This window comes from Phodopus roborovskii, unplaced genomic scaffold, assembly GCF_943737965.1.
Source record: "Phodopus roborovskii unplaced genomic scaffold, PHOROB, whole genome shotgun sequence".
Taxonomy (NCBI): domain Eukaryota; kingdom Metazoa; phylum Chordata; class Mammalia; order Rodentia; family Cricetidae; genus Phodopus; species Phodopus roborovskii.
In genome coordinates this window covers 10,129,261-10,155,899 of record NW_026126636.1, presented here as the reverse complement: position 1 = coordinate 10,155,899, position 26,639 = coordinate 10,129,261, and the positions used below count along the sequence as shown (strand labels likewise).

Here is a 26,639-nt window from a genome sequence, read left to right as displayed (position 1 = left end):
TCGACCCCCTTTCTGGGCATCCTAGGGGATGACCCCAGTGCCAGGCTCAGTGCCGGCCGCCTGATGCTGGGTGGGCCGAGCTGGGGATGCTGGAACGAAGGGCGTTGCTATGGCAACGGGAGGCAGGGCCTGGGGGGGGGGACCGGGCCCGAGCTGGGGCTGCGGGGGCCGGCGGTGGCTGTGGCGGGGCAATGGCGGAGCGCGGTCCGGCCTTCTGCGGCCTCTACGACACGTCCTCGCTACTGCAATACTGCAACGGTGAGAGCCTTCTTCTCAGCTCAGCCCTTGGCCCCACCCAGGGTTGGACCTACCTCCTTCCCCAACCCCTTTCTTCCAAGTCCTAATCTCCTCCCTTGTGGGAGATTCCTCCTTTCTCCCTATCAACAGGATACTGACCCCAGAACAAGGTCCTCCGTTCCAAAGCCAGGATCCTGTTCCCCCTGCCCCATATACACCTGCTCCGAAGGTGGCTAGGCAGCCACAGGGAAGGGGAAAGATCTTGAAGGTGCCTGTGATGGGGATAGTAGGCCTGGGGAGGGGAAGTAACTGAACCTGGAGTTCTTTCTGCCCTTCGGCCCTCTGGGACCCTCCTCTGCGTTTGGGCATAGCAGGGGCAATGCTGAATTGAGAACTGGGCACGGGACCTGTAAAACATCAGAGGAGTTTCCGTCCACTGCATCCCCCATCTAGAGCCCTGCCCCTCCCACCCATGAAGAAGCCTCCTTTTTACCTAGGCAAATGCCTATGCCACCAGCAGGGCCATTTTGGTGTTAGGGGAGCTGTGGGCTGCAGGAGCAGGCAGATGAAACGTGGGAACTGGGCGCTGGTCTCTGGGCCAGGGCAATGGCCAAGAGCAGAGCTTGAGTCATGGGGTAGGACCATCAGACCAAGCAAGGCCGCAGCTGGAAGCTGGCCATTCAGGGTCAGTGTGCCCCCGTGTCAATCAGGGGGCCTTTGGAAAGACTCATCTTGGAGTTTGGAGGTCACCCCCTGGGGAACACACCCTTTGCTAGGGACCCCTAGAGTTGAAAAAGGACCTAGAACGTTCCCCCCCCCCCATACAAAGGTTACGAATGACAGGATCCCTGAGGCTGGATCAAGTTTGGGCTCTGTCCCTGAAAGAAAAAGGAAAGCTGTGTCCTGAACAAGTGACTTGGGCCTTCTGGGATTCCGTTCTGTAGAGAGGCAGAGGTCATTGCAGCTGTGAGTGCAGGGTGGGGGTGGAAACATTAACTACCATATTTAATGTCCATCTAATCCGGGGTTTCTTAAGCTCACATGGTAATGTGGGAAATATGGTAAGTGCGCAGTCTAGCTCGTGTACTTTCAATTGCAATACTACTTAGGTAGGAAGGGGCTCTGCATAAGGTCGTTCGGTGTCCCCCACCCCTGCTTCTGTGTGGCCCTTAGCTTCTCTCTCATTCCACATTCTTCAGTTTCTTCCTTTGCAAGGATTGCCACGGGACCCTAGCACTTCTTGGTAGGGGTCTCGAGTCTCTGCAGGCCTCTCGCTCCGACCTCGAGACTCACTATTCCATCTTCCCTCTGCAGGTCCAGACATCGGACCTGCGAAGCATGGGTGGGTGGGGGCAGGGGACAGACTGGCAGGGCCGGGCAAACGATTGGATCACAGAGGGAGGGGAGGGACAGGAGGCTGCAGTGCGCAGTCCAACGAGCAGGCGGGGCTGGCCTAGGGACACAGGACTCGGGATGGCGACCTCTCGAGCCCCGCTGCCGTTCCTGGTACCACCTTTACCTGAAACAGGCTGGAAGCCAGGGTCTCCCAGATTGTCTCAGCAATGAGTCTGGGTAGGAGTGGTCCGGGAGGGAGGCGGAGGAAGACCACCTAGAATCCCCCTCCCTGGTGGGAGGAAGGACGGGAGGGGGGAAATGATGAGGGAGTCATTAAACTGCATCGATGGGCTGAAAAGGGGGAGGAGAGCTAAATCTGGGGTAGGGGTACAGAGATAAAATGGGAGGGGGGGGCAGAGGACAGAAACTCCAGGCCGAGGAAAGAGATCGTGTCATCTCTGCCCTGCAATCCCCACGCAGGCCGCCAGGGGTCATAGAAGCTCTGTCCTTACGGCTTCTTGGAGGGCCGAACTCCTTGGAGAGGGGGCAGAAGGGAAGAGGTGAACACCGCAGGGCCTTTAGGCTTGAAAGTCTTGGATACAGGGAGAGAATGTTGGTACCGGTGACAGAATATTGACATTCGTCAGAGAACGTCGGGGGCGCCTTCTAGAGCGTTGTCACGGGGAGTGTGGGTTGATGTCATCTTTGAAGTGCTGATATGAATTAAAGATATTTAGCATCTTAGTCACAGAATCTCAAAACCAAAGCGAGGACCTGGGATTGGCAAAATCTGCCTGAAAAAAAAAAAAAAGGGGGACTTCCCCCGAGGTCGCATGGCCAGGGCACTGTGGCAGAGAGAGGAGGTGGGTGGTTCCTCCCTCCTTTCCGGAACCGGCCCCTCTTCTTGGGCTCATCTCCAAGCATCCCCATCGAACCCAGGTTGCAGGAAAAGTCAGGGAGCTTGGCTGGTCCCGACAGGCCCCGAAAAACGGGACGGACGCTTCTGGTCCTCGGAGCGCCCCCCACGCCCGTCTCCCACCTTCCCCCGGGTGGTCCCCTGCAGCCTGTACGTATCGATCCCTCGGGTTTCTAGATGACAATCTGTCCGGCACCAGCGGCATGGAGGTGGACGACCGCGTGTCGGCGCTGGAGCAGCGGCTGCAGCTGCAAGAAGACGAGCTGGCGGTCCTAAAGGCGGCGCTGGCGGACGCGCTGCGTCGCCTGCGGGCGTGCGAAGAACAAGGCGCGGCGCTGCGCGCGAGGGGTACCCCGAAGGGCCGGGCACCCCCGCGCCTGGGCACCACCGCCTCGGGTATCTTGGTCAGGGCGGAGGGTGTGCTGAGGAGGGTCGGAGGCACGGCCTCGTGCTTATCATCTGTCTATCTGTGCTCTAACTCCATCACTCCAGTGTGTCAGCTCCTGAAAGGCCTTCCCACCAGGACGCCCCTCAATGGCTCCGGACCCCCGCGACGCGTGGGCGGCTATGCCACCTCCCCGTCTTCCCCCAAGAAGGAGGCAAACTCTGGGCGCAGGTAAGGCAAGAAAAGCAGGGTTCTGGCCTCTCCCAGGCCTTGTTGGAGGACACTGCTCCATCATCACGGGCTCTGCCCTCATCGCTCTGGTCTTCCCCGCAGCAGCCGCCGCTACTTGTCGCCCGAGCGCCTGGCCTCTGTGCGGCGAGAGGATCCCCGGAGTCGGACCACATCTTCCAGCAGTAACTGTAGCGCCAAAAAAGAGGGGTAAGTTTGGGGGGGGCTCCAACTCCAGACAGGCAAGAGAGTGAATGCATAGGGAATTAAACCCTGGCCACGATGTTATAACCTAGAGCGGCGTGAACGTGTTCACAAGGTGGGGAGCGCAGGACTGGGGTAGCCTGGTCAAAATGGTAGGCCTGGAGGGGTGGGGCCAATATTGGGAGCCGGACCAGAATTGGGAAACGGAACTGGAATTTACGAAGATCTGGATGGACTGTGGGCCATCGGAGGAAGTGAGGGAGGAGCCAGGCTCATGGGTGTGGCTATTAAGATAAAAGAAAGTTCCCTTTGAGTCTCAAGGTGGAATCAGAGCTCAAGACTTAGAGTTTCTGTAAGGAGTGTAAAAATCAGAGATAGCGGCATGGTTGGAATTTGGGTGTGTTAGTGCGGTTAGCAGGGTAGAATCGGAACCTAGGGGACCTTGGTATTAGTGGGTGTGGCTCAAGATTGGGCGTGGCTGCAGGTGGGCGTGCTCCAATCTTCAAGTTAGCTCGGAGAGTGCCGGGAGCGGGTCCTGCGAATTGGATAGAGTCAGTGTCCCTTGGGACCCAAGAAATGAGATGGGAAAGCCGTCAGTTACTAATTAAGAGGGAAGCCTGGAATGACCTCGTCTTAACCCTGTAAATTACGGTAGAAGCTGAGGCGAGGGAATTGTCCACGTTGTGGGGCAGACTGGGTTACAAGAGTACACTGAGCGTTCCAGCCCAGTCTGGATTTCAGTGAAACCCCCGTCTCAAATTTACAAACAAACAAGTAAATAAATGAATTGCAAGGCTCTGATCCCCGGACTTGGCAAGTGGAGACGGAAGGATCATTCTTGGCTACTTATACCAAATTTAAGGCCAGCCCGGGCCACTCGAGACCTTGTCCTAAGAGACAGAGACACAGACACGGACAAGATGGAGACAATCCAGGACTAAGTTAGAAAGAGGGATGCGTGTGATCCGTGGTGGGCGTGGTCAGGTGGCTAGGGGAGGAGCGGGCGGCACGCCTTAGCGGCAGTGACCAGGACTCCAGAGTAGACTGTGGCAAGTCAGAGGTCAAACCCCAGCAGGTGTCAGGTCTCCTGAAATAATAACAGACGCGTTCTGGGTCAGAACTTGCCTGCACTGACCGCTACCAACCTCGCAGTCACCCTGGGAAGTGTGGCTGTTCTATTCCCGTTTTTTTTGAAAAGAGGAAACCGGCTTGTTGTCACAAGTTGGGCAACTTGTTGGTTCATACCTCTAGAAAGAGATCTGAGCTCAGGCAGGCGCGCCTCTGAGTCTGCATCGTCAACCTTCACCCACCCGTCGCCCCATCCAAAGAGCCTGGTGTCTGAACTCCGTGGGCCGGGCTCTGGCTCCGGGTGGCACCTGGCGCCTGCAGGGGTCCGCTGCGGGGGGCGGGGCAGGGGCGGTGGGGCGGGGCAGGGGCGGTGGCGCCGGAGCCTCCCAGGGCCGGAAGCGGCGGGGCCGTCCCGGCTCCACCCCGTCCCGGAGCTCCGCCAGCCGCCGCCATGAGTAGTTTTGGAGCTGGGTGAGACCCTCTGGCAGCCCGCCCTCCCCTTGTTCTTTCTCTCCTCTGGCAGAGGAGAAGGTGGAGACACGCCCCCTGCTCTGAGCGTTTCGTTGCTTTCCTGACTGCTTGAAGTGTGGGGTGCTGGGGGGAGGAAGGGGAGGAGCGCTGGGGAGCACTTTGCTGCCTAGGAGGGAGGGTCCCTAGTGACGCCCGTTTTCCAGGATCGCGTGCCTGCCGCTTCGTGCTGTGTGACCCTTTGGCGATCTCTGCCTCTCTGGGCCTGTGTCTTAGGCTCTTCAGGCTCTAACGAGCAAAGCACAGGGCCTGCAGAGAGGTAGCGCTCCGCTTCTGACTCGCCTGATTATTCGTTGGAGACCCGCAGAGCCAGGGGTGGGTGGGTGGGGGGACTTCCTCTCCTATCTGATCTGCCTGCTAAAGCACTCACTCCCCACCCCCTCTTTTTTCCCCCTGCATCTTTTCCTGACAGGAAAACCAAAGAAGTTATCTTCAGCATGGGTGAGTGTGGAGGGTGGGCGTGGTTTCACTGAACGTCCCCTGACGAAGACCTGGGGTCCAGGCCTTTGCCCATCTGGCTTCATTTTTATCTACCACTTAAGAAGAAGAAAGAGAGCGCGAGGGAGAGAAAGGGGTGGGAAGAAGGGACAGAGGGAAGGAGGGAGGGAGGGAAGGAGGGAGGGAGATGTGGTCTAAGCCAGTAACCCAGCATTTGGGGGACTGAAGGAGTTTTGGAAGTTGGAGGAAAGCTAGCCTGGGCTACCGAAAGAGATCCTGTCTATAGCATAATGAGCTGGCTGTGGTGGCTCTCACTTGTAAAAGCAGCATTTGGGAGTCTGAGGCAGAGGGATCACATTACGTACCCTCCCTCACCAGCCTGGGCCTCACAGAGAATTCCAGGCCAGCCTGAACCTTAGAGACCCTGTCTCAAATAATAATGATCTTAGTAATGGGAACAGGCCTAGGGGCTGGTGCGGAACCTGACCTCTGAGGGTATCTTGGCAGAGGAGGGGTCTGTGAAGATGTTTCTGAGAGGCCGCCCTGTGCCCATGCTGATCCCAGACGAGCTGGCACCCACCTATAGCCTGGACACCCGCTCTGAGCTGCCCTCCAGCCGGCTAAGGCTAGACTGGGTGTATCCTTTCATTCTGCTCCCTCTCGGCCCTCTTCTAAGAAGAGGGTCCTGGGACGTTTGGAGGGAGGGGCCTGGGATTTCTCAGGCCACTGTTGGGGAAGTGGGGGTCAGCGCAGCGAGTCCAGAGGGATGACCTGAGTTACTCACTTAGGCAAAGTTTGGCTCGCAATTTTGAGGCAAGTTCTTGAACTCCCTATTAGTCAAGGGTGATCCTGAGCCCTTGATCTTCCCTGCCTCTGCCTGCACCTTCCAAGGGCCGGGATTGCAGGGTGAAAGAGCATTGCCATGCTCTCGTGAATATCACTCAGATACATGTAAGCCACCGAGATCTGTTTACCTGTGGATGGTCTTCACAGAGCTCAACTTAAGAGCGGAGAGTTGGCGGGTGGGGCACATCAGGTGGCCCTGGCTGCCCTGGAACTCGCTCTGTACACCAGAGCTGGCCTCGAACTCCCTGCCTCTGTCTCCTCAGTGCTGGGATGAAAGGCGTGCACCACCACCACCAAGCTACAAAAGGTATTCTATTAGAAGCTTTCGGTAGTGATACTCCACCACACACACACACACACACACACACACACACACACACACACACATGAATGCTGGATGGGCGTGGTGGTAGCCCACCATGTGATCAGGAGGCAGAGACAGTATTCAGGGGCAAGCTGATAAGCTACACTAGCTGAAATTGAGCTCCAGGTTCCGTGAGAAACCCTGACTGAATAAAACCGAGAATGACAGGAACGCACAATACACGAAGTTAAGTCAGGCAGTCTCTCTCTCACACACACACACACACAAGCACACACACACTCTCAAGCAAGCACAACACATATATACAGGCAAGAACATTTTTTAAAAGATGCTGGCTCTGTAGTTATGTCCCAAGCATAGAGATAGATAGAACACAGGACATAGTATGTGCTAAGTAAGTACTATATAAGCCACTGAGCCACACCCCAGCCCCTCACTGGGGGATTCTAGGCAGGGGCTCTACCACTGAGCCCCGCCCCCAGCCCCTCACTGGGGGATTCTAGGCAGGGGCTCTACCACTGAGCCACACCCCCAGCCCCTCACTGGGGGATTCTAGGCAGGGGCTCTGCCACTGAGCCATACCCCAGCCCCTCACTGGGGGATTCTAGGCAGGGGCTCTACCACTGAGCCACGCCCCAGCCCCTCACTGGGGGATTCTAGGCAGGGGCTCTACCACTGAGCCATACCTAGTCTGTCACTTATGGAGTCTAGGGAAGGTAGTCTGTCTCTAGGTAAGTTTATCTCTTGCCTCAGCCTTCCAAGTGCTTTAGAATTACAGGTGTATACCTCACAACCATACTCTCTCGTCTCTATAAGACACTTGTCACTAGGTTTAGGATCTATGCATGTCATGTAGGGTAACCCTGAAATCCTAATTACATTTGTAAAACTCCATATTCCATCCAAGATCACTGTCCGTTTGTGGGGAGGGTCGGGGTAGGGACCTAGCAAAGCATGGTGACTTGGGACTGTCATTGCAGAACTGAGGAGGTTGAGTCACCAGGATTGCTACCAGATGAAGGCCAACCTGGGCTACATTGCAGTGTAAAGTTTACAAACAAACAGGGCTGTGGGGACAGCTCAGTTAGCCAAGTGCTTGGTGAGCAAGTACAGGGACCCGAGTTCCATCCTCGGTACCCACAGAAAAATGAGCCAAGCTTGTGGCTACCCTCCAGGCCCCGGGTGGGGCAAAGACAGGAAGATTCCCCTGGGCTTGCTGGCTGGCCAGTCGAGCTGATTTGTGGGTTCCAGGCCCGATAAGAGAATGCAGGTGGGAAAAAGTAAGACGAGGACTGAGGGGATACACCTAACGTTCATCTCCGACCAGTACAGTTTTGTGCGTACGTGAATCCGTGCACGTATACAAACACAGTCCCGAACTTATATTTTGGGGACAACATGGTTCACACCGCCTGCAGAGGCAGGGCGGAGACAGGAAAACATTCCAGCGGCCTCATGACTCCCATTCAGCCAAGAGGTGCTAAACAGGCTCCTTAACCCACCCCTGGGCGTCAGCTATGGCTATCGGGGCCGCGACTGCCGGGCCAACCTTTGCCTCCTACCCACCGGGGAGGTGGTGTACTTTGTGGCCTCCGTGGCTGTACTTTACAGTGTAGAAGAGCAGAGACAGCGGCATTACCTGGGGCACAACGATGATATCAAATGGTGAGTCGGGGCGGGTTTGGGGCTGGGAGAACCCGGGCTTGGGCACGGATCCAGTCCGGACCTCCTGGGCTTCTTTCCACGTGACTGCCGTCCTGGCGTGTGAGGCTGTGCCAGACCTCTGCACAGCCAGAGCGCTCGCTACCCTAGGTGGAAACTAGTGGGAAAGTAAGCATACACAGTGTTTATCTTCCTTTCAAAATGCATCACGTCTGTGCGAGGGTGTCCTATCCCCTAGAACTGGAGTTACAGGCAGTTGTGAGCTGCCATGTGGGTGCTGGGAATTGAACCTTTATCCTCTGGAAGAGAAACCAGTGTTCTGAGCCACTGAGCTATCTCTGCAGCCCCTACAGTATTTATTTATTTTTCTTAAATACGTGTGTATGTGCCTGCATGTGCACCGCATGTGTTTAATGTCTCCAGCGTTGATCTGTAGTTGCATCAGGTTATGAGCCACCCTGTGTGGTGCTGGGAACCAAATCTGGGTCCTCTGGAAGAACACGTGCTCTTCCGCTGAGCCATCTCTGGCACCCTAGCTTTTACTTTTTTCCCATTGTGCCAGGGTCTCTACATAGCCCTGGCTGGCCTGGAGCTCATCATTCTCCTGCCTCAGCCTCCTGAGTGCCGGGAGTACAGACATGTATACTGCATGACAGTGGCTGGTATCACTGTGGTGATGCCTCACCCAGAGTCCCTAGCTTTTGCTTCTTTTGAAGAAAGTGACCTGGCATTCCGGGTTATTTCCACGTTGGGATTTAAAGTTTCCACAGCCACTGTTTTTAGGGCATGCCTGAGCTGGGTGGAGTCAGGAAGGTCAGAATTTCATTCTCAGCCATGCAGCTGGCGAAAGCCTGGGCATCATCAGACATTGTTTCAATAAGCAAACGGAAAAAAAATTTGTTTTCTTTTCTTTTTTTTTTTTTTTTTTTGGATTTTTGAAACAGGGCTTCTCTGTGTCCTGGAACTCGCTCTGTAGACCAGGCTGGCCTCAAACCCACAGAGATCCTCCTGCATCTGCCTCCCAAGTGCTGGGATTAAAGGCCTGTGCCACCATGCCTGGCATCGTGGATTTCGTGGAGAAATGTTTTTATAATTCATGTTTATTGAGCGAACAGCTGTGCATTTAAACTCTAACCTGCTGAGGAAGGGCCACTGTCTTCCCCCCCTCCCCCACAGCTGAATTCTCTTATTCTCTTCCTCTGTTCCTCGCCCCGCAGTCTGGCTGTCCACCCGGATATGGTCACAATCGCCACGGGACAGGTGGCGGGCACCACAAAGGAAGGCAAGGTATCCCTGGGAAGTGAGCGCTACACGGAGGCCGGGACTGGAAACTGGGACCGCCCCCCTCTCCCCAAAGTAACTGCTCCTCTTCTCTGCAGCCTCTGCCACCTCATGTGCGCGTCTGGGACTCGGTTTCCCTGTCCACCTTACATGTCCTGGGCCTGGGGGTGTTTGACAGAGCTGTGTGCTGCGTGGCCTTCTCCAAATCCGTAAGTCTTTGGCCCAATCCCTTCCAAAAGCTCCTTCCTATGGGTGGAAGCTGTGCCTCGTGATATCACAACGAAACCATGCGCCCGATCCCGTTCAAATCCTGGGCCCCAGGGCCTCACAGACCTGTGACCCAGAGCCGAGCACATGACACAGTACATCTGGAATTTCAACACATGGGACCGCCATACTCCTCTCTCTCTACCACTCGACTCTCATTGGATTATTTTTGCCTGAGCATTCTGGAAGGTTCCTTAGCTCTCAAGGTGTTTCAACCCTAGCACCGGGGGCCTTGTGCCATTCAATCCCCCATCAAAACAGCAGCAGTTAAAATAATCTTATTGGAATCCATGGAGTAACTTGGTGTTGATATACAACACCAGTGTGGGGCCAAGACAGGAGAAGCCTTGGCTATATGAGACTTTATCTCAAGACCACAACTCAGTTGGGTGTAGTGGCACATGCCTTTAACACTGGTATCCATAGGAGGCAGACGCAGAAGGAACACTGTGAGTTCGGGGCCAGCCTTGATCTGTGTATCCAGTTCAGGCTAGCCGAGCTACACAGTGAAACCCTGTCTCAAAACAGAGCAAAAAACTTCAGGCCAACTTTCTTTTTATTACTATCATCAACATTACTATTACTATTGTTTGGTTTGTTTTTTTCAAGACAGGAGTTCTCTAACAGCCTTAGCTGTCCTGGAACTCACCAAGATCCACCTGCCTCTGCCTCCAGGTGCCGGGGTTAAAGGCATACCCCTTCGCCACCTGGCTTCTTAGTATTTTTTAAAGGGTTTATTTGTAGGCGTTATCACCGATGTGTGGGTCCCTGCATCTGTACCCAGGAAACGGCACTAGATGCTCTGGAGCGGGAATTACAGGCAGTTACTTCCTTCCTCCTGCCCTGTGGGTCTTCCCAGGGGTGGAACTCCGGTCAGACTTGGCGGCTGGCACCATCTCGCCAGCCCCACCCCTCCAAGTCCGACAGCCAACTTTGATAATGACTGGATTTCATGTACATAAAAAGTCATTCCAGAGAAGGGGGTGTGGCCCCGTGGCAGGCAGGGCACTTGCCAAGCCTGCACACTGCCTGGAATTCCATCCCCAGCACCAAATGGGGAGGGAAAAAAAAAACAACGGAAAAGAAACAAATGCTCTCTCAGGAGGTAGAGGCACCGGCTGGGCTACATAGCAAGTTGGAAAAAGATGTTTCAACATCCCTCACTCTTGGTATCTGCAAGAATTCTCCAGTGTGGGGAGCTGGAGAGATGGCTCAGTGGTTAAGAGCACTGGCTGATCTTCAAGAGCACTGGCTGATCTTCCAGAGGACCCGGGTTTGATTCCCAGCACCTGGGTTTGATTCCCAGCACCTGGGTTTGATTCCCAGCACCCACATGGAGATTCTCACAAATGTTCCAGGGAATTCGATGCTATTCGATGCTATCTTCTAGCTTCCATGGGCACTGCATACATGTAGCCTCACCCACATGTGAAATAATAAAATAGAATTAGGGGCGAGAATTCTCCAATTAGGGGGGAGAATTCTCCAACTGTACAGAGGGATGGATGAATCATTGTAAAACCCTTTAAGGGATGGCACATGGTAGTGTACACTGAGATGAGCCCCGATGAGCCTGCCTAGAATCCCGCAGTTAGGGGCTGGGGGCAGTTAGGGGCTGGGGGTGGTAGAGCCCTTGCCTAGTGACAGGTTCTACAGGTTCTGTCCCCATTATCTCACACACACACACACACACACACAAATATATTTATTTTTTGTTTTGGATTTTTCGAGACAGGGTTTCTCCTGGCTGTCCTGAAACTCACTCTGTAGACCAGGCTGGCCTCGAACTCACAGAGATCCACCTGCCTCTGCCTCCCGAGTGCTGTGCCACCACTGCCAAGCTAAAAAAATAATTTTTTAGGTAGGGAAAAACTTTTTTTTTTTTTTTTTTTTTTTTTTTTTTACCAGTGTTGTCTTCTTTCATTTCTGGATGCTGTGATAGAATAGCCTAAGAAAAGCAGCTTAAAAGACAAAAAACACGCACTTAGCTCAATTTCCCCACTTTTCCATAGTTCAGATTCCCCTGCCTAGGGGATGCTGCTGCCTACAGTGGGCGGCTCTCCCCATCTCAAGGTAATCCCTCACACATATGGCCGGAGACCATCCTGATCCAGACAGCCCCTCACTGAGACTGCCTGCCTTCCCAGGTGACAACGGTTGTGTCCAGTTGTTGCTCATCACTGACCAGTGCGAATGTGCTCTGTGTGTCATGCTCGTGAAGGTCTTTGAGCAGGCAGCTGTGGTGAATGGGGAAACATGTCCTAACCCATCCCCCTGTCTTCCGCAGAATGGGGGCAACCTGCTCTGTGCAGTGGATGAATCCAACGATCATGTGCTCTCCGTGTGGGACTGGGCCAAGGAGACCAAGGTGGTGGACAGCAAGGTGAGTGGCCTTGCCGCTCACACCCCTTCCCTGCGGCTGGGAATCTGCAACCATACTCGCCTTACACGGGTGCTTTGGCACCATCTTTTGGGGTGACTGCAGATGGCTTCCGCTCTATGAGTACCGGTTGCCTCCTGTGGAAAGTGAGGTCGATATGGTTGGTGTCTTCCTCATAGGAGGTGGAAAGGCAGGTATCATGTTGATGGATTGGGCTCAGCACCAAAGTCAGGTGTGGTGCGACATACCTCAGGTCCCAGAATGTAGGAAGAAGCTGAGCAAAGAGATCTTGAGTTTGAGTCTAGTCTGGGCTGCGTAACAAGGCCCCGTTCCGAGAAATAGGGGAATAGCCAGGCATAAGTGGTGCACATCTCTAGCCTCAGCACTCAGGAGGCAGGTGGGTCACTCTGAGTGCAAAGAAGCCTAGTCTACACAGTGAGTTCTGGGACAGCCAGGGCTGCATGGTGAGACTCTGTCTCAAGGGGAGGGGTTGGGGGGGGAGACACGATCAGGAGATAAGATATTTGCCCATGATCACGTGCCTGGGCGAGAGCAGGAAACCCGATTCTAGATGAGGGGCCCTTCTTTAGGAAGGGCAGGGGTTAAGGGGATAAGAGCTGGTGTCCCGGAATTAGACTGTTGTGCACAAGATTCTAGATATAATACACCCGTGTAGCTTTAGGCAGCTGTTTATGCTCCCTGACCCTCATCTGTGATGGAAAGTACTAATGGGCCTCATCTCCCAGAGGACGATGAGGATAAAGTGTGTTTTATAAGTGCTCGGTGCAGTGCGTAACACCAGGATGGGGCTCCCAAAGGGCCAGCTGGCATGCCTTCTCCTATACAGCAAGCAGGCAGTATAGGAGGGCAGTCCTACGGGGTGGGTGTGGCATGTAGTCCTGGCAGCTTTGAGGTCCTCATTCAGAGTCTGTCCTGACCCCCCTGGAAGTGCTCCAATGAGGCTGTGCTGGTGGCTACCTTCCACCCCACTGATCCCAGCCTGCTGATCACCTGCGGGAAGTCTCACATCTACTTCTGGAGCCTGGAGGGAGGCAGCCTGAGCAAACGCCAGGGCCTGTTCGAGGTGAGTGCAGGGACTTGTGGATGGGCTGATCTTGAGAGGGCTGGCCAGGCAGGGACACCCAGCGGCGGGGTGGGCAGTCTGGAGGGCGGTGCAGAGCTACTGAGCTGATGCCTGGCAAGCCTGAGTTTTCTCGTCCCTATGAGGGAGAGTCCTGCTCAACTCTGATGTGTGTAGATCCAGAGGGTGAGAGATCACAATAAACCCCGCCTTCAGAGCTCCATGAGCGGCGCTGCCCACATGACACAGAGAGGCTAGAGGCTGCAGGGAGAGGGGGCTAGGGAGATGGTCTGGTGGGTAAAGTGTTTACCATGCGTGCGCAAAGACTGCAGTTCCAATCCCCAACCAAGTGAGCATGGCGGCACACCTGCGTTCCTGGGGAGGGGAGAGACAGAACCCCCGGGGTTAGTTAGTTAGCTAACTAGAGTAGCTGAGTCTATAAACTGCATGTTCAGTGAGAGTTCCTGCCTCAGTAAGAAATATGTAGAGAGCAATCAAGGAGGACATCAGACATCTACATATGTACACATGCGTGAACACACACCACATACACAGCACAGCAACATACATGTGAACGCAATAGCACACACATCCACACATGTGAACAGTCATAGCGGACACACACGTGAACACACACAGCACCTAACACACAGACACACACACACACACACAAAGCCAGATAGGGTGGCATGTTTTTTAATCCCAGCACTGGGGAGATGGAGACTGGCAGATCCTTGGCCCATGGGCCTGCCAACCTAACCTATTTGGCGATACCTTGTCTCAAAAGCAAGGTGAACGGGGCCAGATATGATCGCTGGGTAGTTAAAAGTGCAAAGTGCTCTCGCAAAGGACACAAGTTAAGTTCCCAGCACCCATATCAAGCAGCCCCCAGGAATCCAACACCCACTCCTGGCCCCTGTAGGCACCTGTACTCGCAGGCACATGCCCCATCCCCAAACACACATCATTTTTAAATAATTAAAAATTTAAAAATCAGAGTTACATAGGCAAAATGGCGCAGCGGTTAAAAGTGCTAGCTAGCCACCACGCCTGAGAACTCGAGTTCAGTCCCTGGAACATACATAATAAAAGAAGAGAAATGACTCCCACGGTTGTCCCCTGACCTCTGCATGTACGCTCCGGCACATGTGTGTCTACACATACACATATACCACATAGTCATACAGAATAAATAAAAAGTGTAAAATACTTTTTAAAACCACACCAACATGCCAGGTATGGTGGCGCACACCTTTGATCCCAGCTCTCGGGAGGCAGAGGCAGGCGGATCTCTGTGAGTTCCAGGCCAGCCTGGTCTACAGAGTGAGTTCCAGGACAGGCTCCAAAGCCACACTGAGAAACCCTGCCTCGAAAAACCAAAAGAAGAAGAAAAGAAACAAAAAACAAGGTGGATGCTTCTGAGGAATGTCACCATGGTTGTCCTTGGCTTCCGTATGAGTGCAGATGGGTGCACACCCAGACATACGCATACACGGAGAATAAGAATAGGAGAGAGGGTCCGGGGCTGTGAAGAGGGTAGCCCACTTTTCTCTGCTCAGAGGGAGGCACTGAGGACGAGAGGCATAGAGAAAGATGCAGGAGAGACACCGGAAGAGGCGGGAAGAGGAGGGAAGAGGGAAAGCAGAGACTATGGGGGGAGGGGTTTGTCCCAGGGTGAGCAAGGGGCATCACATGATCAGAATTCCCGGGGGGCCTGCACTTCGGGTGGAAGGAGATATTCTCTACGGGGTCTCCCGCCCCAGGCCACAGGGGTGCCACTAGACCCTGGATACCTATGACCTGCCCAAGGCCACCCTGCTTCGGCGACACTCTGACACCTTCTCCCTCTGTCTGCACTGCAGAAGCACGAGAAACCAAAGTATGTGCTGTGTGTGGCCTTCTTGGAAGGTGGCGACGTGGTCACTGGAGACTCTGGGGGGAACATCTACGTCTGGGGCAAAGGTCAGTGTCAGCACACTCGCTTCGACGCCGACCGACCCCCACCTTTTACACCCTTGGCTGACTCCCTTTCTTTAGCTAACCCTGTGTGGAGTGAATGCCACTATAGGGTAAACTGCCCCTCTAACATTTTTATGTGCGTGCGCGTGCGCGTGTGCGTGGATGTCCACATGTGCGTGCGAGTGTGTGTGGAGGCTGGAAGTGGTTGTCAGGAATCGTCCTTAGTCACACCTTATTCATCGAGACAGGTCTCTCAGTCGAGCCCAGAGCTCATCAATAGTCCCACTGGGAAGCTTGCCCTAGGGTCTTCCGTCTTGAGCCTCCGAGACTGGACATTGATATGGGTTCTGGGAATCTAAATTCTGGTTATAATATTTGCATGGCGAGCGCCGTAACCATGGAGCTATCATTCCAGCCCCCATCTAGGATAAATCCTTTTTTTCTTTCTTCTTTTTTGGGCTAGAGAGATGGATCAGTGATTAAGAGCACATACTGGAGAAGGGAGGTGGTGGCGGGCACGCCTTTAGTCCCAGCACTCAGGAGGCAGAGTCAGGCGGATCTGTGAGTTCAAGGTCAGCCTGGTCTACAGAGTGAGTTCTAGGACAGCCAGCGCTGTTACACAGAGAGACCCTGTTTCAGAAAACCGAAAGAGAGAGCGCGTGTGCATACTGCTCTCCCGCAGGACCTGAGTCCAATACCCAGCAGCCATGTCTGACTGGCCATCACCTATAGCTCCTATTCTGGGGGATCCAAGTTCTCTGGCTTCTGCAGCCACCTGCACTCATGTGTACACACCTAAACATACACTCACACCACACACACACACACACACAATCAAAGAAAATAAAAAGAAATCTAAAAGTATTTATTTAATTTCACATATATGAGTGTTGTGCCTGTGTGTATGTGTGTGCACCATGTACATGCAATGCCCACTGAGGCCAGGAGAGGGCATCCGATCCCCTGAAACTGGAGTTATGTGTAGTTGTGAGCCACCATGTTGGCGCTAAGAACCGAACCCAGGTCTGCAAAAGCTACGAATGCTCTTAATCACTGAGCCCTTAATGTAAATTCTTATTTCCTAGTTCCAGCATCCTTGACAAGGCTCAGATCAGGTGTCCCCAACTCTGTAAAGTCATTATTGGTTCCCCTAGCTTGTCCTCTGTTAGTTTTGTATTAGCAACAAAGGCTCAAGTCTAAATGTGTGAAATGTCTTAGCTATAGCCAGTGTGTTGTGTGGATAGAAGGCTGGGTGGGTCCATGTATGTGTGGATGGAGGAGTGGAAGAGAGGATGGTAAGTGGGTGGGTAGATTTGTGAATGAGTGGATGGATGGATAGGTGGATGGCTGAGTGGATAGGTGGATGGATGAATGAGTGCATAGGTGGGTGGATAAGAGGATGGATGGATGGATGGGTAGGTGTATGGATGAATAGATGGATGGATGGATGGGTAGGTGTATGGATGAATAGATGGATGGATGGGTAGGTGTATGGATGAATAGATGGATGGATGGATGGATGGGTAGGTGTATGGATGAATAGATGGATGGATGGATGGGTAGGTGTATGAATGAATAGATGGATGGATGGATGGGTAGGTGTATGGATGAATAGATGGATGAATAGATGGATGGATGGATGGAAGAGGGTCTAGATGGAGTGATGAGCCAATAGGTGGATGGGTCGGTAGATGGAAGTATTGATGAGTGGGTAGGTGAGGTGATAAATTGATCAGTAGATAGAAGGGTAGATGAATGAACGGAAGGTGGGTGGAAGGAAGGATCATTAAATAGATAAATGAAGATGAATGTACAGAAGGAAGTACAAGAGGATTGACTGATGAACTAGTAGATGGATGGATGAGGAGGTAGATGAACAGATGAACCTGGACGGAGAACTAATGTGTGGTGAGTGGGGGGATGGATGGGTGGGTGAGTGGAAGAAGCCACGGAAAGATGTATGAGTGGATAAATCAAAGGATGGGTGGGTGAGAGTTCAGGTGACTCAGATGATAACACACTAAGTCCATGAATGGTGGGCAGGTGGATGGGTAGTGTGGGTGGAAGGGCCAAAAGAAAGATAGCAAGAGGAGCGAGCAGGTGGAGTGGACCTCAACGCTTTAGGTATTCACAGTGTTCAATAAAGGAACGGCCTCCCGTGCGGATTCCCATGCCCGACCCCCGCACACACAGGTGGAAACCGCATCACCCAGGAAGTACTAGGAGCCCATGATGGCGGCGTGTTTGGGCTCTGCGCCCTGCGGGACGGGACGCTGGTGTCTGGAGGGGGCCGCGATCGTCGGGTGGTCCTCTGGGGTTCGGACTACAGCAAGGTGCTGGAGGTGGAGGTGAGGATGTGGGGGATGGCTTCGTCGGATCGTGGCAAGGCCCCTGCCCCACCAGGCCTAACCCCGGACGTTCCCCGAGCACACATGCCACCCCGCCTCACCTCACATGTGTCCTCTACGCGTGTCTACCCACTCAGGTCCCGGAGGACTTTGGCCCTGTACGCACTATAGCAGAGGGCCGGGGAGACACCCTGTACGTGGGGACCACGCGTAACTGCATCTTGCTTGGCTCGGTGCACACAGGCTTCTCGCTGCTTGTCCAGGTGAGTAGCTCTCCCGTTAAATGCGCCTACTTCATCCTCGCTGCCACCACCGTTATCACCGTCGCCCCGGTCTCCATTTCCTTCCCTTCCTCCTTGTGTCTCTGCCCCATCCCCTTCCCCTTGGCCTGGGACACTCCACGCCCCTTCCTTTCTGTTGTCTCACTTTACCTCGGACCCCCAACGCCGCCCTGACGCAGCCCTCCCAGAAGGGTACCTGCCTTCCAAAGTGGGCCCCTACCATCCCTGCTCCTAAGAGACTGTCCCTTGCTGACCTGATTGGGGATAGCGGCCTCCCATCTGGTTGGTAAGTGTCTTTGCAGATTGTCATATTGCTACGCTAGTCTCCTGCCCCTCAGGGATCCGACTCCAAGAATCTTAGAAGGCTTTCCCAGGGTGGACCCTCTTCTCCTCCTCTCTCCCCCTCCTCCTCCCTCTCCTCCCTTCCCCCTCCTGCTCCCTCCTCCTCCTCTCTCCTCCTCCTTTCTCTCCACTCCTCCTTTTCCTTTGTTTTGTTTTTATTTTTAATCTTTGAAATTTGGATTCCATGTAGCCCAGGCTGTCCTCCCCCCCCCCCCAAACTCACGACAGAGCCAAGGCTGCCCTTGAACTCCTGATCCTCCTACCGCCACCTCCCAAGCACTTGCATTACAGGGGTGCACCACCATAGTGGGCCCCGATTTCTTCTTGTAACTCGAATGCCTGCTCCTGCCTCACCGCTGGGCCACGTTCGGTGAAAAGTCTACCTAGGAGGAGGCAGTGTATGTAGCATAGTAGTTGGGAACTTGGAGTCTGGGACTTGGCTACCTGCATGGAAATCACAGTCCTGTCACTCATCAGCGGTGCGATACTGGCAAGCTAGTCCGTTTGTGTCTCTGAGACAGGCAGGGTGGCTGCGTGAGGTTTCGCTAGGGTCCTTAGTCACCATCACAGCATACTCTTGAGACTGGTGTCTGAGGCAGGAGTTGCTCACAGTGTCTTGGTCCTAATGACTCCTTACTCAGTCCTCCTCTTCCCTTACCCAAACCTTGCTTTTATACTGTGCAAGTGGAGCTAAAATCTGCTTGCCTGGTTTAGACACTCCAGCCTGAGGGAGGCTGGGGAGGCGGCTCAGCCTATAAGGCACTTGCCTACCACATGTGAAGACGTGACCTTCACCTGTATAATCAATACTGAAAGCTGGGTGTGGTGATCCTAGCATTGAGGAGGCAGAGGCAAAAGGAACCCTTCTCAGAGAAGGTGGACAAATTCCCAGGGACAACCACACCCCAAAAGATAGAGGAGACCAAGGCCAAGGAGTTCTTTTTATTATTGTTGTTATTATTATGTGTAGATGTCTGCATGTGTGTGTGTTTGTGCAATACATATGTGCAGTGCCTGCGCTGGCCAGGAGAGGGCATCAGATCCCTTGGAGCTGGACCTATATATCTGTCTGTGAGCCGCCATGTGGGAATTAAACAGGGGTCCTCTGAAACAGCAGCCAGTATTTTTTTTAGAGCCAGTTTCTTTCTTTTAAATATCATTTATTTTTATTTCATGCACATTTGTGTTTTGCCTGCATATATGGCTGTGTGAGGGTGTCAGATCCCCTGAATATGGGGTTGTGAGCTGCCACTTGAGTGCTGAGAATTGAACCCCCGACCTCTGGAAGGGCAGCCGCCAGTGCTCTTAACCACTGAGCCTTCCCTCCAGCCTCAGGATTTTTCAGTCACTGTGTTGAGGGTTTTGTTTCCTTGAGACGGGTCTGACTATGTATTTGTGGCTGGCCTTGTATTTGCTTTATAGCAAGCATAGCTTTGAATGTGTGACATTCCCCCTGCTGGACTTACAGATGTGTGCCAACACATCTGGCTTGAGTATCAGGACTTTTCCTGAAGCAAGAAAGAAAGGGCCCTTAACAACCTCTATGGATGTTTACTTACATTGTTTTTGATGCAGCATTTTCTTTCTTTTTGGGGGGGATTTAAGACAGGGTTTCACCATGTAGCCCTGACTGTCCTGGAACTCGCTCTGTAGACCAGGCTTGAATTCACCGAGATCCTCCTGCCTCTGATGCCCCAGTGCTGGGATTAAAGGCACTTGCCGCCAACACCACCAGGCGTGAGACAGGATCTTTCTATATAGCCCAGGCTGACTTCAAACTCACAATCCTACCTCAAGCCTCCTAGTTGCTCAGGTGTACAGGTGTGAGTTATTTATTATATGAGTAAAATATGTTAATGTAGCGCATACACACCACATGCAGCACGTGTACACCACACACACACCACATACACACACCACACACATGCACACACACCACACACGTGCACACACCACACATGCACGCTCATACCACACACACCGCACACACGCACGTGCACACACGCACACTCACCACATGCACACACGCACGCATACACACCACACGCACACACCGCCCACGCGCACACACACACACACACAAAACTGAGTTCCGGTGAGGTCAGCTGACTAGGTGGCAGGCTCCCACCATCAATGAGAGAGCTGAGGGTCCTCCATGTGACCTCAGATGTCTCAGTTCTGTGACTCGGGACGAACTCCGCTAGGCTCTTCCCAGATCCTTAAGCCTGAAGTCTGGGCGGTATCTAGCTGGATGGATAGAACCTGTGTGGCTTCTGAGATCAGATTCTGAGCTGCCCGCCCTTCCCTCCATTCTACAAAGGGGAAAGCTGAGGTTTGGGGAGAAGGGACAGAAGTTGCCTCAAGCCATGGGGTAGCCAGATTTAACCCGTCACGGGAGAACAGCCTGTACAGAAGGGGAGAAGGCGTTTTCAGGTCATGGGGCGCTGGTCTAACATGTCTTCCTGGCATCAGGGCCAGAGAAGGAAGACACCAGCTTCGCTGCCTCGTTTCCACCATCGTTTCCCTCTCCCTCCTGCAGGGACACGTGGAAGAGCTGTGGGGCCTGGCTGCGCATCCTAGCCGGGCGCAGTTTGTGACCTGCGGGCAGGATAAACTGGTGCATCTGTGGAGTTCAGAGACCCACCAACCCCTCTGGAGTAGGACCATTGAGGTGAGGTGATGGGGATGCAGACATCGGGGTCTGCAGAAATTGCTGCTTTCCGTATCTCGGGGCTCGGCATATCAGGTGGAGGCTACACGTGGTCTCTTTAAGAAGGGTATCTTGCCAGACAGCGGTGGTGCACACCTTTAATCGCAGCACTCAGGAGGTAGAGACAGGTGGATCTCTGAGTTCAAGGCCAGCCTGGTCTACAGAGTGAGTTCTGGGACAGCCAGGACTGCACAAGGAAACCCTGTCTGGAAAAAAACAAATAAAACAAAACAAACAGGGCTTCTTGTTGGGGAGTGTTTGGGAGGCAAAGACAAGTGGATCTCTTGGAGTTCGAGGCCAACCTGGTTTACACTGTGAGTCCCTGTCTCAGAAGGGGAGATTGTTTCTCTTCTGTTAGCATGCTCAGTGGCTCCTCGAGGTTTCCGGAGGGAGTGGGAGAGCGGCGAGGACCTCAGTCCATGTTAGGAGCTGGCTCTGAGACTGGGGTACCTATATGGACTGGGGACCCCACCCCACTTTTTTCTCTTCCTTTCTAGGACCCTGCCCGTTCTGCTGGCTTCCACCCCAATGGCTGTGTCTTGGCAGTGGGTACAGTGACCGGCAGGTACTGCTGAACAGACCAAGCCCGCACAACTTCCCTTATCTATTGCCCAAAGCCCTTAGAGCTCCTTGCCTTCTAAACCTGTTGCTTCCATCCTAAAGGGCTGTCTGTAGCCCCCCGCCCCTTGCAGTCAAAGCTCTCCCGGGTGAGGCTCTGCCCCCCCCTATTTGAAATGGCATTGGCTTCTAAGCTTGAGGAGGAGAGAGATGTGGAGGGGGATTTTGTTCATCTCTGCTCATCCCCACCTGGCCCCACCCCCTCCGCGCCTCACTGGCTCCACCCATGGTAGCCTGGCCCCGCCCCCTCAACCCTGCATTTGGGAGGCAGTTGTGGCTGAAAGATACTTAAGTGATCAACATCCTTAGCCATCAGGGAAATGCTCTCCTCCAGGCCCCACGCACTGCCCTACCTCATCAGTAACCGCGCATCCCCCACCTGCCTTCTCCCTCAAGGTGGCTGCTGCTGGACACAGACACCCATGACCTCGTGGCCATCCACACAGATGGCAATGAGCAGATTTCCGTGGTCAGCTTTTCCCCAGGTAGGCCTGGGGTCCTGGGGAGGCAGGGTCTTGGGACCAAGTTTCAGAAGTGCAGACTGGGGGAGGGGGTGTTGAGGGGCTAGTCATGGAGGGAGGCGGAGCCTGGGACTGTGGAGGAGGGGCTGAGTCTGGGAGAGAAGGGGGCGGAGTCTGGGTGCCTCCTCATAGCCCCTCCCCCTCCCCAGACGGGGCGTACCTGGCTGTGGGCTCCCACGACAACTTGGTGTACGTGTACACGGTGGACCAGGGTGGCCGCAAGGTCAGCCGCCTGGGCAAGTGCTCGGTGAGTGGGCAGTGGTCCCCAGCCTGCGCCACCACCCCGCCCAGTGGGCTGCAAAATTAACCATTTTTCTACCACAAGGGAGCCACAGCTTCAGAACGCAGCTGATGTTTCGCTTCTCAGTTGGCCCCCATGCTTGTCCCTTATTGTGTTCTAAGCCGCCCCTTCTTTGTGTAGCCCCAACCCTCACCTTCCAAGCCCCGCCCTTATTGTAGCCCCGCCCCTGCACTCTAAACCTGTCCGTCCATCCCAACTGCACCTCTGTGTAGCCCCGCCCCTCACATTCAAACCCCACCCCCTGTGTGGAACTTTGCCCACGTGTCTTAAGTTGCCCTTGTCTTCTGAGCCCTTTTGTCAGCCCCACCCATCATGGTCTGGCCCCGCCCACGATAGTCTAGCCCCGCCCCTACTCTCAGAAGGCCTTTGTATCCTCCCCCTAGCCCAGTGTGTTCTCACTCTGTGTATTTTGCCTTCTAATGCTATTTAATCCATCCGCTCTCCCTGCTCGGCCCTCTCCTCTGCTCTAAGTGACCCTTGCGTCCCCTGCAGGGCCATTCCAGTTTTATCACCCACCTGGATTGGGCCCAGGACAGTACCTGCTTTGTCACCAACTCCGGAGACTACGAGATTCTGTACTGTGAGTTCGCTGACACTGGCCAGATTTCTTTCTGCTGTCGCCTCATTTGCGTATGGTTTGCATACAGCTCCCGGTTCCTTGAGCTAGTCTGAGCTGATCCGATTTGGAAATCAACAATCTCTACCCTGTGATTTCTTTCCTGGTGTGTGCACCCTATTTCCCTCCCGCTTTGACAATAGACAGCGGGTTTTCATGCAAAAGTACCCAGCTCGGGTTTTGGCATGTCAGCGTCCAAACTCCAGCCATCAGCTGGTCCAGAGAGGCAGAAATAAGCTCTGTCTTGGATCAGGGCTGGATCCTCTGGGAAGTATGTTGGCCAAGGGTAGCTCTTTAGGCCCTGAACATCTCTTCTGATTGTCTACCCCAGGGGATGCCGCCACCTGTAAGCAGATTACGAGCGCTGATACTGTGAGAAATGTGGAGTGGGCTACTGCCACTTGTGTGTTGGGGTTTGGGGTGTTCGGTAAGTTCTGGAATGGGGAGGGTCCCACTGAGTGCTGGAGCGCTGAGACGCGATCTTAGCTTGTGATTCTCACAGTATTATAGATAGCAGCGGCCTGCAGGCTGGGGGTCCGCGACCCTTCAGGCTTGTATGGAACTCTCATCAGGGGAAGGGCAGAGGGCAGTGACCACTAAAGTCCCTCAGAGCTTTAATGAGACACCCGGCTCAGAGGGCTCCACACTGACCTGCTTCCTCAGGGGTGCCAGCCATTGTCACCAGCCTGGCAGGGCTGGGGATACAGCAGCGACAGTGGTGTCCCAGCTCTGCTCTTCTGGGGCTCACAGTGCGATGAGGAAGGCAGCCTGCGTGGCCCGGGACTGGCTGGAACATGCTAGACGGCGCTGGGAAGGGAGCGCTAGGCCAAGTTTTTGCGGAAGTTAGGGAGGGCGTCCAGGAGGGAGACCTGGAGGGTCATGCCACGCCCCAGCCCCTCACTGGGGGATTCTAGGCAGGGGCTCTACCACTGAGCCACGCCCCAGCCCCTCACTGGGGGATTCTAGGCAGGGGCTCCACCACTGAGCCACACCACAGCCCCTCACTGGGGGATTCTAGGCAGGGGCTCTACCACTGAGCCACACCCCAGCCCCTCCCTGGGGGACTCTAGGCAGGGGCTCCACCACTGAGCCACACCCCAGCCTCTCCCTGGGGGATTCTAGGCAGGGGCTCCACCACTGAGCCACGCCCTCAGCTTTCTTCTTTTTAACTTTTTGAGACAAGCTTTAAGACTTTATCCGAGGAGGTCTGTGCCACCGTTCCCAGCAGTCAGGCAGATTTAATTATTTCTCTTGTCATGTCTACAGGGATCTGGCCCGAGGGGGCAGATGGCACAGATATCAATGCTGTGGCCCGCTCTCATGATGGGAAACTGCTGGCTTCTGCTGACGACTTCGGCAAAGTGCACCTGTTCAGCTATCCGTGCTGTCAGCCAAGAGTGAGTCCCTCCAGGGCCTGGGGGAGCGGGAGCTGGTAGGATCGGAGGCAGAAGTCACTCCTTTATGGGGATGTCTATTCTATTTTGGGAAGAGGGCCTCAAATAGCTCAGGCTTGAGCTGGGCAGTGGTGGCGCACACCTTTAACCCCAGCACTGGGGAGGCAGAGGCAGGCGGATCTCTGTGAGTTCGAGGCCAGCCTGGTCTATAAAACTACACAGAGAAACTCTGTCTCAAAAAATCCAAAAACATAAAAAATTAAAATACAGCTCAGGCTTGCTTAAAAGTCCCTATGTAGGCAAGGATGATCTTGAATTCCTACCAGTTCTCCTGCCTGGGTCCCCAGAGGTAGAAGTAAGGATGTGTGCCATCCAGCCAGTTCACGTGTTGCCAGGGATGGAGCCCGTGGCTTCCCAGCCTCTCGGCTGCTGCTGCCGCCTCCCTGGCCTTTTTGTATTCATCTTTTCACTTTCTTCAGGCGACTTACTCCTCTCGGGACCTCAGTTTCCCACCCCTGTGGGATGTCTTAGCGGCAAAGGGTCTGTCATGGGGTTCTGAGGTGGAATCTGTAGCTCTGAAGGCTCTGTGCAAATATTAAATGATCACGTACTATGTGCCTGGGCAAAAACTGATGAGGTTGCGGGGCATGCGTCAATCCCAGCACTCGGGAGGCAGAGGCAGGCAGACTTCTGCGAGTTCAAGGCCAGCCTGGTCTTCAGACCGAGTTCCAGGACAGGCTTCAAAGCTATAGAGAAGCCCTGTCTTGAAAAAAAAAAAACAAAAAACAAAAAACAAGCACCATGAAGCTACTGTCCTCACCAATCGGGGTGCAAGAATATAGGGCCAGGGTTTGGGTTCCCAGCAACCATGATTCCCCTACAGGCCTAGAACAAGGACCAACTTCTACAAAACCAAAATACTGGTGAGAGCACTTTCATAGGGCTCCGCACAGCAGCCAACATTTTGATGAAGCAGAGTTGGGATTTAATGAAGATATATTTAAAGATTTATTTATTTATTATATACAGTATTATACCTGCATGTATGCCTACACGGGCTCCTCGTGAAGAATTGCCACACCCAACTTTTAACGGGAACCTCGTTCAGTGCAGCCTGGTCTTATATCTATCCTACAATCCTACATCTATTTTCAGTGGTGAGGATGGAGCCAAGGGGCATCTTATACACTATGCAAAGGCTACCCCTGAGCCACGCCCCCAGCGCCTCACTGGGGGATTCCAGGCAGGGGCTCTACCACTGAGCCACGCCCCCAGCGCCTCACTGGGGGATTCTAGGCAGGGGCTCCACCACTGAGAAATAGCTCCTGTGAGTTGCCCTCTGACCTCCACATGTGTTCTGTGGTACATGTATCCATGTACATACACTCATACGCTGTGTTTTTAAAAGGGAGGGAAGAGTCTGGAGAGATGGCTCAGGAGTTAGAGAGTGATTGAGCTGCTCTGCCAGAGGAACTGGATTCAGGTCCAGCACCCATATCAGAGGGTTCACAACTACCTTACGTTGAGCTCCAGGGCATCCAACGCCTTCTTCTGGCCTCCACCGGCACCTGTAAAAACCCATACTCTTAACACACATGTATGTGTGTAATTACACATTAAACCAGGTGGGGGCGCACGCCTTTAATCCCAGTACCCAGCAGGCAGAGGCAGGGGGATCTCTCTGAGTTCGAGGCCAGCCTGGTCTACAGAGTGAGTTCCAGGCCAGCCAGGGCTACACAGAGAAACCCTGTCTCACAAAAAAACAAAAATTAAAAGGAAGCAAGGGGATTGTGAACTCTAAGACGTCGTAAACGAACTTACAGCACACAGAGAAAACTTTGGTGGCCGTGAAGAGGAAAATGGCCAGGCCTTCCGGGTGGCCTTTTCATCTGACTTTCTTTCTCTTCTTCCCTTCTAACAGGCCCTCAGCCACAAATACGGCGGACACAGCAGCCATGTGACGAACGTGGCCTTCTTGTGGGATGATAGCGTGGCCCTGACCACCGGGGGCAAAGATACGAGTGTACTGCAGTGGCGTGTAGTCTGAAACGAGGGTCTGGGGCCCGGGTCGAATCCTGTGGCAGGGTTGAGTTCTATTTTTGGGAGATGTCTATTGCTGAGTAGAGTAATATATACCCAGAGTATGTCTATAGAGAGGGCTTACGGGGGCGGGCGGGCGAGCGGACAGACAGGAGTCTTTATTTATCAGGGTGGGAAGAGAGGGTCACCTTGCCTTGGGGAAGCCATTGGTCGTTCGTTTGGGGTGGTTTTTTGTGTGTTTTTTTTTTTTAAGTTTATTCTTTTGTTAGTATAAGGACACTTAAGTTTATTCTTTTATATTATCCAGAAATACAGACTTATGCACTGA

At 53.8% G+C, this 26,639-nt stretch overlaps 1 protein-coding gene across 1 annotated transcript; it reads left to right on the top strand.

The window, feature by feature from the left end:
• Eml2 (EMAP like 2) lies at window positions 1-26,639 on the top strand. Its single transcript, XM_051206949.1, is given in 23 exon segments — window positions 1-133; window positions 135-258; window positions 2,666-2,884; window positions 2,981-3,104; window positions 3,207-3,311; window positions 5,314-5,342; window positions 5,847-5,976; window positions 8,026-8,175; window positions 9,390-9,459; window positions 9,552-9,662; window positions 12,008-12,103; window positions 13,050-13,184; window positions 15,044-15,143; window positions 17,334-17,488; window positions 17,626-17,751; window positions 20,651-20,782; window positions 21,319-21,386; window positions 21,836-21,924; window positions 22,110-22,207; window positions 22,754-22,841; window positions 23,209-23,304; window positions 24,144-24,274; window positions 26,193-26,639. Coding segments are annotated over 23 exon segments (2,526 nt in total). The 5' UTR covers window positions 1-109; the 3' UTR covers window positions 26,319-26,639.